Source organism: Xiphophorus maculatus, chromosome 4 (genome assembly GCF_002775205.1).
Source record: "Xiphophorus maculatus strain JP 163 A chromosome 4, X_maculatus-5.0-male, whole genome shotgun sequence".
Classification (NCBI taxonomy): Eukaryota; Metazoa; Chordata; class Actinopteri; order Cyprinodontiformes; family Poeciliidae; genus Xiphophorus; species Xiphophorus maculatus.
This window is the reverse complement of record NC_036446.1, coordinates 21,149,993-21,165,400: the sequence shown is the minus strand read 5'-3', so window position 1 is coordinate 21,165,400 and position 15,408 is coordinate 21,149,993. Positions and strand designations below refer to the sequence as shown.

The window sequence follows — 15,408 nt, the reverse complement described above, 5'->3', positions numbered from 1 at the left end:
TTTCCCTTGGCTGATTTAAATCTGTGTTTAGTAATTGAGATCTCTAGAACTGAAAATGAAATAGTTCATGAACTGAGCTTGAGGACGCTTAGTGGAAACTATTACAGTAATTTAGTTGTCCCAGTGAAGTGCTGCACGAGGGAAGAGGCACGCAGTGAGTTTAAAGCTTTGTACTCGTGCTCTGGATTCACGGTGCTAACTGGTGCATGACTCAGTCCTAAACACAACAGCTGGTGGTCTGAAGAGCCCAAGGTAGAGCCCCAGGGTATGAGATGACCAGCCCACTCGTTTACTGTCATCTTACTCAGGGGACAGGAAACAGCAGGGTTCCTGGAGCAAAAGATGAGGCTGGCTTCTTTTCAGATTCTCGCACCCTGGAGCACTCAAAGAACAAGCAGTTGCCAAGAAGTATCACATCACCACATGTTTGCTATGATACACAGAGAAATGAAAGGATCCAAAAGATGTAAACACCAGAGAAACACACTTCAGGCCAATAACAGGCCTTTCAGACATATTTGCACCTCTATTTAAAACGGTTTTTGAATTATTAAAATGAACTATGGTTATATTTGTTTTACAGCTTCATCAACGTTTCTAAACAAGTTTTCATGGTGGTCCTTTACTGACATTTACGCTGTGCTGCTTGAGTATGTCACATTTGTCATAAAGGCAAAGCTCCCTGGAGATGCATGAGCCTAGTGAGCCAAGACATCTTTACTCGCAACATTGTTCTATATTTTCATAAAAAGGGTAATTCAAATGATCTGTTGATTCCCCCCCACTGTATAGCTTTAGTTCCACATGAATCCCAGTGTCATTCCTTAACACTTTTCAATCCAAAATGCCTAGTTACAAGCCCATTTCAGCCAAAAAGCCAGTATTCAGTGTCATCACACATGCAGATTACGCCTATTCGGAGATACTACAAGCCTCTGTCATAAATGTATCCATAACTTCAACAACACTCAAGTCTTTTTCCTTTCTTTTTGCACTAACTTAAAAGGTTACTTTTCTAAAGCTTTTAAAATAAAACTGCTTTCTAAATTCCCTCATTTCTGATTACTTCTGAATCAAAAATGCATTGCACAAGTCATAGAAATCAATATATTTGTACATCTTAGTTTACAAAGTAAAGGGAACAGCCTACAAACAGGAGTTAAGCAGAAATCAGGTAACAAAAGATGCTCCATGAGGCAGACCTTTTAGATGTTGTTATATCCCCAATGGTATTTCACTGCCAAGCCTATTATTTAATGTTGCGAATTCAGCCCAGTAGTATGACACCGGGTTAAGATCAGCATTTGCATTAACATAAAAATTGTAACAATTTCCAATTAGTTTCTCAACATCAAAGGCACTGAAAAGATCACACTAAACTGGGTCATGATCTTCTATAATTGGCCCAAATTTCTTAATTCATAAGTTGCGCAGCATGGTTCCCCTGCATGCCTTGTAGCTTCTGCTATTTGAAAATACAATTTAGTTGAATAGATGAAAGTTTTTACAGAAATGCCTTGGCAATTTTGTAATTTTTGTTGCTTGATGAGCATCAGCCATCTTTTCACCTGAGTGATTTATTCAGACAGGTTGTACATCATTAGTAAATCCGGAAAAAATCAGCGGAAATGAAATAAATGACCTGGAATATTTGATTAGAACATACAGCCACAGAATAAGAAGACCTTTTTCTCAGCATATTTTAATTGTTAAGCATGAGGAATCGTTATTGTTTACAGTTAAGGAAACAGAGAGAACAACACAAAAGGAGCTGAGCTGTGTGTTTGTTTAGCCGTATAGAATGGATCCTACCAGAAGAAGGAGCATACGGAAAAATGTATGCAAATACAGTATGTTAGATGCACATCATTAGAGCTAAGATACTTGTTTTCATCATACCAGACATAATGGGACAGAAAGTTTGCATGAACGTGAACTCTGGATGGCCATTAGAGAAATAAACACATTTCTATTATTCCCACAATGACGAGGCAGCGCCACAAATTCAACACCTTTTCTCTAGATAATAAAAAAGCTGCAGAAAGATTAATGTGTGAGCATGAACATGGGGTCATGTACTTTTAAACATTTATATTATGAAAAAGAATATGCCTAGAGACATAAAGCAGTGTACTTATTAGATGCTAAAAACAAAATATTTTGTCTCTCCTGTGTCTTTTGACATGAGAATTGTCATCAGAAGTTAGTATGGAGTTTATATTTAAAACCATCAAATTTTAACTTTAAATCTGCATTCACTGTCTCAAAACATTTGCTTGTACGATTTCCTTTGATGCTCAACGGGAATTTTCTTCAGTGCTTATAATGTGCATTTCAGAAATGATTAAAGAACTAATGAAATTGTAGCAGGGGATTTATTAGTTCCTTTATCTTTGAAATGTAAAATGTGACTTGGCTTTTTATTTTATTTCTTTTGTTTTTGGTTGAATAAATAGTGTCAGTACCAGCATCAGGGGTTGTGAAAAGAAACTTTTAAACATTGGTGAATTGCTGCATATTTGAGCAACAGTTCTCAAGTTAGCTTCTAAAACATGAAGAAAGCCCCAGAGGAATGAGCCAACACTAAAGCCTAAGGGCTATAGAGACTATGTAACATGGAGGAATTACATTACTGTTTCAAGTCCTCTGTGACTTGCTGCAGTATTACTTGAGAATTACAATCGGCAGTGCCACAGTTACCTGTAGGCAAGTGGAACACAATAATCTTGATCAAATTGCTGCCAAAGGTCAAGGTAAGGTTATTGTAATTAACCAAGATTATAAATGAAGCTCAAGTTAAACTTTGTGGGAATCTCACCTTAATGTGCTGTGTGAGTTGCTATACTGTGTCTGAGATGTGTTTCATTTAATTATAATAAAATGGTGCAAATGCCCTACAGTGTAATTTGTGTCTAAACTTACTGCCGCAACAATTTAACTTGATAAAAGTATCAAATATAACAAGAGTGGCGCACAACCTGGTGGCTCACTTTACACGCAGACTGGCTTGTATAGAATTAGATTTAACATAATGTTAAGGAAAATGACAATGATTTTTTTTTTTTTAAATACCGGGTTTAGAAGAAAAACACCCAGGGAATTTATATATTGGGGAAAAACTGATATAAATCACCTTGTAAAATGATTTACATTGTTTTTCGCATGTATTCATGTTACATTCACAAGCTTCAGTGACATTTTATGTGATGGGCAAAAGCCGTATCCTCCTCCTCCTCATCATCATCATCATCATCATCATCATCATCATCATAATCTACATAATTGTCAAGTGAAGAAAAAAAGTCATGATTGCAATTTTTTTCCAAAAAATATCTGAAATTAATGTGCATTAGCACACAGTTTACTGACTCAATACCTTGTAGAGTTAAGTCCAGGGGAGCACCGACTTACTCGAACTGATTTCATAGCAAACAGCTGGAAGATCAGAAAAAGTTACCTTGCCTTCTTCTGATGCTAATTTGACTTTTCCAGCTTATTTATTTCAATCATTGCTGAGGCACAGTGCTTTTAATTTTATTATTTTTATTATTTTAAATTTACAAGATCAAAACTAAATTCTGAAGTTTTATTAAACATGGCACGCAGGTTTTGATAGGCATTAGTGCCCCATGAGTCAGCCTTTAGCTCCTGATGAAAGAGTTTCTTTTATTTGGCCCAATTGGAATTCTAAGTTAGAAAAAAATAATAATGATTTTTTTTGGTGCAATAGCAACATCTTGCAGTGTTGCTATTGCACACTCAGTAAAGACAAACTTATGCCAAATAAGCTCTGGCACCAGTTTAGCACCACCGCCAACTTATTGAAAAAGAACATCTGAGTCTTAGCACAGATTCTTTACAGATTTGGACTTTGACTTGGCCATTCTATCAATATGCTTTAGTTTAAACAATTAGATTTTAGTTCTTGCTGTATATTATTTTTTCTGGAAGCAGCTTTGAACAGGTTTTCATCCAGGATAGCTTCATTAGCCTTTTCCACTCTGACACACCTCTCTGCCATTACTGGAGGAAAAGCATCTACACAAGATGATGCTGCCTCCACAGTGCTTCAGAGTTGTGATGGTTTTCTCAAAGTGTTGTGAATTATCAGTTTGTAGCAAAACATATGTTGCATGTAAGTAAAAAACTATATTCACATTGATTATTATTTACAAAATAATTACTTTTGAATGCCTATGAAAGTGTAAAAATATTTGAAAGTGCCCTACCTTTCTACTTCTAAATTATGCACTTGAGTTGGTTGATCAAAAAGTTCCTATAAAACGTGCAAGTTTGTGTCTTTAGCACACTGTGATGTAGTATAATATATTTGAATCAACATTTTTTTGTTAATGATTTTATGTATTGAGTAAAAATAGGGTAAAGTTTTTATAAACTAATGAGCCTAATTTAAAAGGATTCATATTTGATCAAAACTACACTCAGTATTTTTTAGCCTTGCTCTTATCTGACACTTTAAAAACATTACGCAATATTTCATCCCTTACCTCTCCAGTTGGTTGATAATAATATTAATATATTGTAATATTTTTTGCTCCCATGAACTTCTACTGTAAGTAAATCTGCACTAAAATATGTCTGGATAGTGTAGAACCAGATTAATTTTTAAGTTGTCAGATCTGCTGCTTTTTTCTGTCCATATAAAAGGCACTGCTTAAGTTTTTTCAGAGAATGGAAACTGTCCATGTTCCTTTAACACAACAACAACTGTACCATTGTCAAGCCTGTGATGTCAGTGACACCAGTGGTGTCAACAATTGTTGACAGCATCTGATGTTGCCATGGCAGTTGTGTCAAACTATGTTTATTTATACTTTCATGGTTGTTTACTTGAAAGTCGCTGGGGGCTGAACTATTTAGCAAATCACCTCAGCCATGTGTATTTATCTGTGTCTAAAAAACAAAATTAAAAAGTCCCTGGTGTGAAATTCACTAGCATCCTTGACACCTTGACATATATACCCAGGTGGGTTTTCCCAGGGCACCCAGTGGCTCTCATCTCTTGGAGCCCTATTGTTGCTGTCAGGCTTGGGACTTTCTATTCAGAGACTTTTCTCCTGAGGCAACAGTCTCTTTGGGCAAAAAACAGACCACAACAATCAACACGACAGAGTGCAGTGGTTCTCTATATAGAGTAAAGAGTGGCGGGAAAGCCACAAGCAATCACCTGCATAAAAAAGGGGAACATAATGCCGCTTGTTCAGTAAAAAAATGTTTTTTTAAGGTTTTTCAGTCAAACCCGAAAAGTCGGCACTGCATTGGCTAGTAGCAAAACCCTATTGATAAACCCAAATGACTGCCAAAGGTTTCCCAGTATGAACGATTATGTGACAGTGTGACCGTGACCATCCTTAACAACATTTCTGCAACACCCAGGCATGGGAAAATCCTGGAATAATATTTTTCTCTGCTAGAGGAGTGAAACTGATCTTTTTGAATCTTCTAGTGGGAGTTTTTCCTCTTTTCATTCAACCACAGAAAGACAACTTCACATACTTTATATATAAATGATGGCAATCTTTCCATGCAACAAAAAACACCAACTCAGATTGCTAATCCCCTATGTTTAGATGGATTATATTGTTTGCTATCTATTTCCTTGTGTAGTCAAGGTCCTCTCACCTCACAACACTATACCTCTAAGTCATGAAGTTAACACATGATCAGTCAAGGATGCTTTCATTTACCCCTATGCTCCCTATCAGTAGGAAAGTTTGTTTATTTCAACATTTTTTTTTTCTCTGCTCTCTCCTCTAATCCCCAAACACAGACTCACATCCATCCTTTCACTTTTTTATTTTCCAGTTCCTCTCAACGCTTGACAGAGTAGAGATTCTTAATCCCCCCTCTATTACTGATTTAGGCCAGTAGTTGATTGAAAACTGGAAAAAGTGCTGCAGCAGTCTCCAACGCTATCCGGGGGCTTTTCACACTACTTAGAAAGCACCATACATGGTGCCGAGGAGGGTTCAGGGATGCCTGGAGACCCTGCATTTCAGGCATGAATGCCTGCAGAGGGTAAACAAATTCTACAGACCAGGACAACTGTCAGACATTCTCTTTGAATGAAATCTGAAGAGAACCACATGAGGATTCCAATTAAAACTCAAGCACACAATCTGTCTCTCGCAATGAAAAAACAAAGTACTTTTGTCATTTTCCATCACAACAGAGATGCAAAGGAAGAAAAAAAAGGAGGGCTTGAATATCAAGGCTAAACTACCACAGAGACATTAACACGCAGACGCACATTCACACTCACACAAAGCCTAATCTCCCTCACATCTTATTAACTGTTCTCTCTGAAGATGTATACACGCTGCCGAGAGACTTGCTTCCAATTTGGCAAAGCCAAGAGCATCTTAATGGGCTTTGAAGAAAAAGAAAAACGCCTGTCGGAAATTTTATATGGACATTTGCAGGGCAAGGGTTTTACCAGTGGTATTGAGACTTACTAAAGCTCTAATGTCATTCTATTATTTAGTGATTACATCTGGCAATGTTGTTAAATTTGTTGTGCAAAGTTGCCCTACATTTTATGTAAAGTAGTAAGTCACTGGAAAATAGAGAATGATGATAACATGTTCTTAATAAGGAACACTGAAACATGACGGGACAGGATTAACTATGGTTACCATTTGCTTTAGTTATTTATATTTATTTTGAAATAAGGTTCTGTAAAGACTTCATGTGCTATGATGATGATAAGTGTTGTAGAATCTTTGTTTTAAAGACAAAGAATTAAGAACTTCACATTCTGATCATTTCAAATGTTTTTTTGGGGGGTGGGGGGGTGGGAGGGTTGCGATCAATTATTTTTATCTTGTTGTTTTACATCCACAAAATTATGTACAATACAGCCAAATTAGAAGAAGTGCAGTAAGACAAAGAAACAGAAAAAAACTGTGTAACCCCAGCAACCCTCAACTCCATGGCGACCCCGTTACCCATCCCTCCACATCTCAAAATAATAGCAATTAGGAAAGTGGACAGTTGAAAAGATGAAATTATCCCTTACAGTCACAAATTAAGAGGATCACATAGAGTTGTGTTGCATTTCAAAAGGTTTTTGACGTCAATACGGAGGACAACCTACAAACCAGCAAATGCTGATCATTGAGAAAAACGCAGAGTTGAAGCATCACGAGGAAAAACAATGGCTGTATTGTCTAGCAACCAATAACTGCTCTGATAAAAGAAATCAAATAAGGCTGCTCTGAAATGAACCCCAAAGGTAGTTGTTATTCTTGAGGAGGGAAATATAAAACTCAGGCAACACACATTAGAAGCTGCTGCACATCAAGCCTTTTTATTTGAAGGCTGTGGAAAAGAGCGGACTCCACCCATGAGGTTCCCAGCCGCTCTGTGTGTAAGTAGATGTTGATATTAACAGCAAAGCCTCAGAGAAGGAGCGTCGTGGCAGGAGCTTGACGGAGGCATTCAGAAGCAGCTGTGTTTCTGAACAAAGAGCTGACAATCATGCTGCATTGTGTGCGTGACACTGAAACTAATGTTCCACACAGAAGCATGAGGGTGGCGGGGGGTGATCCATGCATTCGAGCCACTCTGTGACACGCCATCCTGCTGGGGGTACATCAGCAACATGGAAAGTTGCAAACCTGGTGTAATTTAATGAAGTTGTCCAGCAGGGAGTTTTAAAAATGTTTTTGTTTTCTATTTTTAGTCTTCCCACATACAACGCTGTATTTCAGCAGCACTGCTTTATGTCTGCTTCTTTGGAATCATCATTCAGATTTCTGTCAGAGCTTTTGCAGTCTGAAAAACTAAAACTAAGATTACTGGGATGTCACTATCTGTAGTCAGTAAAACAAGCTAAAGTATGTACTAGGACTTCAGCTACAAGAGACACCGCCATGACAACCCAAGGGTGTTAGAAAATGAAGAAAAAGTCGAAAGCAGGGAAGATAATTACTCAGTTCCCTATGTGGGTAAAATTGGATCTATTGAAAGTTTTTTGTCCAATATGAGCCTCATTCATAAGCCTCAAAATAGTAATCGGGAGTTTTTGAGTCAGTTTCATTGCAGCAGACACAGCTTGCCTCCAGACACAGTCTGTACAGATACTCTGCAAAGTGTTCTACTATAATTTGTTTGATTCTAGGACATTAAAAGATACATTACTGTTATAACACTAAAAAGATTATTCAAATTCAGTTTATTTTGTTTTTCTCTCCATGGCCATTTATTAATTACAAACAACATTTGAAAAAAGTTCTAGATGTGCACAAAAGTTTGTTCAAACTATTCACATAACATGTTTGAGGTCATTTTCCCCTCAAAGGATTTTGTACATTTGCACATGGAATAAATCTGACTGAACCAGCTTTTTTGTTTGTTTGTAGATGGTGAATCTGAAATTTAAAGTTGTGTCCTAATATGTGAATTTTACTGTATTAGGTTAAAAAATAAGAAATTACAATAATCAAAAAGTCAAACAGACATAAACAGGAGTCTTCTTCTCCACTTTTAACTATGGGAGAAGCGGTTACTCCATCATTCACACCTATGACCACTGCTCTACCATCAATAAAGTGGCTGACCTCTGCCAGACTCTTCTCCATCACTAACCAACAGACGGTAAGTTACTGAACTCTGCAGCAGGCTGACTGATGTGACATTGTTAGAGCTGGATAACTCACTCTTACCTTGTAACATTTTTTTTGACAGTAGCTGTGAGAGTGATACACTTCTTTTAAGAATTGTCTTAGTACAAATAGAAAAGTTAAATTACAAGAGAAATACTTCTAGTTAGCATTGAATTGAACACTTCTACTCACTTTGGTATTTTAAAACAAACACGAAGTTATTTGTGTTTCTTGCTCAACAATGAAGCTGGGCTGGTGAAATTATTACCATATGCAAAGAGAAGTCAAAGACCTCTGCGTTTTGTATCTTTACGAACAGCCGTGACATGACTGCAAATGATATAGTGAAGACTGCAGAATCTCTGTTAGCCTACTTAATGTGAAAGAATGGAAATCTTCTTGGTTAGGTCCAGTCATAACCTGTATTTATGTTTGAAAGCAGCAATGTAAATACACAAAGTCCATCTCCAACACAGAAAACATAAGAAAGAATTTGGTTACAGTTTCTTCATGCATCTGGAGCTTCAAAGTACTCAACAGACCCAAGTACTTAAATTCCAAGCAGATGAGGAATGTCAGGCAAGATGAAATAATACTCAAAGGTTTGCATAATCAGATATTGAAATGACCCAAGTGCTTCACAATTGCTTACAAGAAATAAGAAATGTCTGGCATCTTCTGAAATTTTTCCTGAGATAAATGTCCAGGTTCTGTGTGGGAACCGCTCACAGAACATTATGAGGTCAAATCCTGGAACCACCCGATGAATTTCACTCCTTTAAGGGCTGTCAAACTAAACAATTACAGCTGCACAGAGTCCAGGTTTGTATCAAAGTGCATCAAGGAAATCAAAGATGACTGAATTAATTTTTCAAATACATCCCAGATATTCGCCAAGGGATAAAGTGCTTGGCAACAGTATTACAGTTGTGTAAAATAGCATGCAAAGTAATGCTTGTTACGTTCCCGACATCTGTGGAAATCTGGCAGCAATCACTTTGCAATGGGGAGTTGAGCGAAAGCCATTATTTAATTATTTATGGAGAATTTTATGATGTCAAACACAAATGATGAAAAAAAGATTTCAAGAAAGTAAAACCAAAGAGAAAAAAAAGTTGTTTCCCCCTACATAATGCAAAAGTCTACATATTAAATAACCTCATCACATTGATGGTTGTATTTCGGTGTTCTTGTGCTGATGAGGTACTCACTCCTGGAGTAGAATACAAATTCTAATGAAGTGCTGGAGCAAGACAAGCATGAACCCAAACATTTAATATTTTCTGTTGTTTATGAACAGCACATTTATTTTGACTCTTGAGACGTGGGAGTATTAATAATCCTCATAATTAACACAGCCAGAGTGTGCAAAGAAACCAGATTCTCGTCATAGTCCAACCACTCCAAGAAAGAATAAGACGACTCCATGATTATTACTGTCTGATGCTGCCAATTACAAGCACTGTATCTCTATTTTCCCTGTGAGCGGCAATGGAAGGATTAGATACAGGTCCCTCTACTTCCCTTCAATTTCCTCTCACGAAGTGTGAATGTGTTTACTGGCCAATGTGTTTTCTTGCTTTGACCATAAATGTGATTATAACCGTGGAGGAGATAATAAAATCCATATCTCTGCCACACCATAGAGCATGAATTAAAACCTGAACCGAAGAGCCTTTAGGAATATCAAAATGAAAAAGAACTCAACAGAATAAAAACAAAAAGTCATTCATGTTGAGGGCATACAGCCCCCTACTGGTAAATATTATAAACTCTTAAGCCAAATCCAACACTAGAAGCTCTATGGTGTTCTGTTGAATGTGAGCAACAGGTATGCTGCCACTTCCCGAAAAAGAAAGTTAGTCTTTTACTGTTTTCACCAGAGCAACTCAATTAAAAAAAAAAGGAGCACAATCTGGGTAAATGCAATAGCTGAGTATTGCTGTTAGGTAAACTGAAAGAATGCTTTATGGAAAAGACAACTCTTTATTAACAAAATGCTGTAAAAGTTTAAATGTCTGCAGGCCTCTCTGTCTTTTGATTACTATTTGGTATGTTAGGTTTCTTACAGAAAAGTAAAACAAATCTCTCAGTTGCTTTGGCTGACTTGTCTGCGTAATATTTTTTTTTTTTTTTTTCAGTTGGGAAGAAACAATCCTAAATCTTCTGATCACCTCAGGTCTTTTCTAGATGCTAAATCTACTTTTTTTAAAACGCCAGCCTGACAGAAAATCAATGGAATTCAGGCTGCCGTGATTTATCACTGACTGGTCAGAAAACTGAGTGGACAATGATTTTTTTTTTTAAACAGCAAGGAAATCCTCGACTAAACGGCACCTCTATAGCTCATCCATAAGAACGAGAATTGATTTGTAACACATCGCAGCATCATTCGCTTCAGTCAAACGCAAACGGGACACCCCGACAATAAACTCCTTCTCATCTGTTTGACTGAAAGAAGGATAGCAGTTTAAACACGCGGAATGTGCGAGGAAGAAGCACGGCTCTTCGTCAAATTGTTGAATCTGAAGGGGGAGACATGACACGTGGTTGTTGTGGGCCAAACGCGCCGATGATGTGTCAGTGTCGCCTACCTGATATTTCCTGATGAGGTACATGGAGGAGGCTGAATCCTTTAGCGCTATAAGCTTGTCTAACCTCGCTACAGCTCCGCGCTTTGCTTTCTCCAGCAGATGACAGGGACAGCACCGACAGAGTACATAAGGCGACCTGCAGTCTCCACATCGCACACATCAGTGAAATCCTTGGGAAAAAAATATATATAAAAAAATATTTCGCAAAAAAAATACGAGCTCCGTTGACATGAAAGAAATCCAAAGGCTTTATTGGAAGATGTTTTTTAATTTTTTTTTAATTTTTTTGGAAACGAGCACGATGATCAGATGCTGAATTGAAAATCAGATAACTCCTCACTTTATGTACTGACGCGTCCGCCTCACCTTCCCTTGGTAAAGAGAAAGTCCAGACTACTCCGTGAAGGCGAGAGGATCCCGGGGAAGATGCAACCTGCTGGTGCTCGGTTTGCCAACAACTTCTCTCTTGCACAGCTGTCCTGTCTTTATGACAGCGAGAGGGAGGCAAAATGCATCGGAGACGCGCGCTGCACAGCGAGCAGAGCGCACAAGGGCAGGGCAAAACGCGGAGTGGAGTGGCTCGACTTCTGCAGCTCCCATCCAGGGGTGATCACAGTGCTCTCGCTGTATGCATCCCTGGTCATGCACACTGCTGCACCTTAGAGGTGAAACACATGTCGGAGTTGCTGCGGGTCGGTGTGGAAGGACACGCTGAACAGACACGTTTCGATGTTACCAAGTCCAGTGGCTCGCACAACCCCTGCTCACTGCTCCGTGTCTTCTAATGAAACTTAGTGCTGGGTGATTTAATTTAATTAAATTCACACACCTACACACACGCGCATACACGCACGCACCCCTACATGCAGTTTGCTTATTTTCTGAGGATTTTAACCCTTTACCATCACCACAGGCAAAAATTAGCTCGCGTTTTCTGTTATAAGACAAAGTAAAGTCGTCTTGCAGGGGGTGGAGGGTATAGGAGAAATATGGCTCTTCATCCAGGGCGATATGGTTTGGGACACCGTTCGTCCTTAATAAATAATAATAATAATAATAATAATAATAATAATAATAATAATAATAATAATAATAATAATAATAATAATAATAATAAATATACATTTTATTTGAACCTCAAATGTAATTTCTCTTGCTTGCCTGCATTTCCTGGCATGGTATACAATGGTGTCTCGTGCTCTTCAGTCTTGTAAGTAATGTAGTAGCTGCATGTGAGTGTCTGGATCTCCAGGTCTGTATAGGCCATCTTCAGTTTGTTTGTTTGATTTTTTTTTGGCTAGTTTTTTTTAAGACTATGTGTCATCTATAGTAAAAGTCCCAAACAGACTTGTCAAACATGGGTTGTTCTATACTGAAGAGATTATTTTAAAAATAACCAGCAATGAACAAAACCATTATTCTACTTGTAAAAATACAAAACAGAGCCTTATTAATGTTTATTTGCCAATAAGAAAACCTATTTTGTTTGTAGTGTTTCTGATAATTTACATAATTAAAATGTCCTGTTTCCAGCACAGTGTTGGTTATGTGGACAAACCTTGAATGTAGAAGAAAAAGCAAGTTAATTGATTTAATATCGTTCATAAACAATGCAATCCTTAAGATAAAATGTAAAAAAAAAAACTGGCAAAAATAAATATCTAAAAAACGTTGGTATCGCTTACAATGAATGCTCAAAAGCATTGTATAATAAGAAACAAATCACTTATTCACAAATAAACAGCAAGTGCAGTAATTCTAGAACTGATGTGGTATGATCCATTTTCTTGCTCTTGGTTGAGACTCTGGCAGCAGCATTTTAGATGACAGATAATTTTTTTACAGAGGGACATAAAGACTTTAGCAAAAATCTAAATTGCTGAAAATAAAAATATGCCCCCCTTTTTTGTGAATGTTTTTTTATACTGGAAACCATGTGGCAATGTTTTTATATGACAGTATGTTTATTTACTAACAGACATTATGTGATTGTTAGAATTTAGAGCTGAGTCCAAAACAATACCAGTGTCTTTTTTTCACTTGCTCTGCAGTCTTTAGCACCCTTAATACTGACCTCACACATTTAAAAGTTGGGAATGAATAACTGTTGACCAGATCAAGGCCAACTTTCATTTTAATTTGATGAGTTTTTACAGTAGCACATCAACAGGCACTAAGCACGCAGAGGGCATTGTAAAAGTATAGATATCGCTTTACTTTTCTTATTTTCTTAACATATGCTATGTGTATTTTATTTGGATGTTATTTAACAAAACAACACAAATTATTATACAATTTTGAAGTAAAAGGAAAATAACTCTGGTTGATAAATGAAAAAATGTCATATGCATTTGTATTTCCCCTTACTCTGACAACCCTTGACAAAAACCACAGCAAGCAACTGTTTGCCCCCAAAAGGCTGTACATGGGAAATGGAAGTAGTCATGATGCTATGCACATTTTATTTACAAGAAAATGGATGTGATAGAAAAATCCCTAATGTCCAGATTTTCAAAGCAGAGATAAAGTACTTTTATATAGCAAAAACGTTCTACACTATGTCCTTATAGATTCACAAACTGAGAAGTCTCATATCTCTCAGACTTAGCTGGTGTAAAATGCGATATTACCCCTTGAGGAATCACAATACTATAATTCCCTCAATATCTTATGTCTATTAATTTCCTCTGCCAAATGCAGCCCTACTTGCCAGATTTTCTCTTCACAGCTCCCTAACATGAATAACAGATCGTTGCATTTCTACATGGCATTTTAAAGTTGTCTATAATAAGCCAGCACTATGACTTTCAAAGTCATAAAAACACACTGCAGGATTGATTATACAAAATTAGGAATGCAGTCTAGATACTGTGTACTGGATTCTATGGCGTAAAAGAAAACCTATTGTAATTTTCAAAACTGGTGTTTTATTCTGCCTGAAAATTGCTTCAATGTGACGTGACATGCTGCAAGACAGAAGTTGCATTGTAAATGTAGTCGTACCCCTTAAATTGTAACACCTTACAATGACAAACATCAATGAACTTTACAGGCATTTGATGTGATAGTTTAACTCAGCTCGGCTATCACATGAGATGTGGCTAGTGAAATCAAACTCATACTCAGCTCAACTGTTTTTGTATTCACTCAGGTTAAGTTTGTGTGAAATGAAAATATCTTATGATCTGAAACATTTATATGTGACAAAAAAATAGAAAACTACTTTTCACAGTACATTATGTCTGAAGTTGTTCTCTTTGCATCTTCTAACAGGCTTTTTGCCTGTATTTTGCTTCATGCACCTGGCCAGCTTTCAGATCAGACTCCCAAAATAGTAGGAGTTCATTCCATAATTGGTAGGTTGCAGGTTCGAATCCCCACTCCGCCTGCCTGTGTCTTTGTGCCCAAGGGCAAGATACATCACCCACTTTGCCTCCTGGCAGTGGTCAGAGGGCCTAGTGACACTGGTGCATGGCAGTCCTTTTCTTTATCAGACTGTCGGGGAGTAAAGGGCAGCTGTGGCTATAATACAGTAGCTCACCACATGGTATCATTGAAATATAGTGTGAAACGCTTTGAGGCCTCTGGATTTGATAAATACTACAAAAGTAAAGGCCATTTACCATTTACATTTATGACAAAAAAGCATTCTCAAAGCATGAAGTTGCCACTGCAATGTTTCAAAATGCAGATTGTGTATTCAGACTGAATTGCACTATTTGATTTCTACTATATTGCCTTTTGTATGCAGGTCCCTGTCTACTATAGTTTGGTCTTATCTCACAGCAGCATTTTCTTCCACCTTTTTGATGTGTCCCCACCATAACTTGTGGCAAACTGAGCTTCGTATGGCCTTCTTTCAACAGTGACTTTCTTCTTGCCATTCTTCCATGAAGATCATAATTGTGGGGTGGACAGCTACATGTTGTACTTGTGATAATCTTTTCCATCAAGTCTGTACATCCCTTCAGGGTTACTACAGGCCTCCTGGCTACTTCTTCGATTAAATCTCTCGCTGCCCAGCCTGTCTCTTTAAGTGGATCACCATGTCTTTAGAGTTGTGCCCTGCTCTTTCCCTTTTTGGATTAATACCAAAAGTGGTCGCTCCAGTCTTCCATAATTATAATTGTTACTTAATATATACTTATAATTGTTACTGGTTACTTTAAAGAACAATTCAGAATGAA

The 15,408-nt window shown here is 37.4% G+C and overlaps 1 protein-coding gene across 4 annotated transcripts in view; it reads right to left on the bottom strand.

Moving 5' to 3' along the window:
• Positions 1-12,077, bottom strand: part of LOC102217784 (glypican-6-like) — a 146,397-nt gene extending 134,320 nt beyond the window's left edge. For 2 of the 4 annotated variants that reach the window (XM_023332920.1, XM_023332922.1), the window contains exon 1: positions 11,222-12,077. In XM_023332920.1, the coding sequence (XP_023188688.1) occupies positions 11,222-11,381 (160 nt within the window). In that variant the 5' untranslated portion in view covers positions 11,382-12,077. The remainder of the gene's footprint in view (positions 1-11,221) is intronic. The other 2 variants (XM_005806770.3, XM_023332921.1) reach the window with 2 other exon arrangements.
• Positions 12,078-15,408: the final 3,331 nt, after the last annotated feature.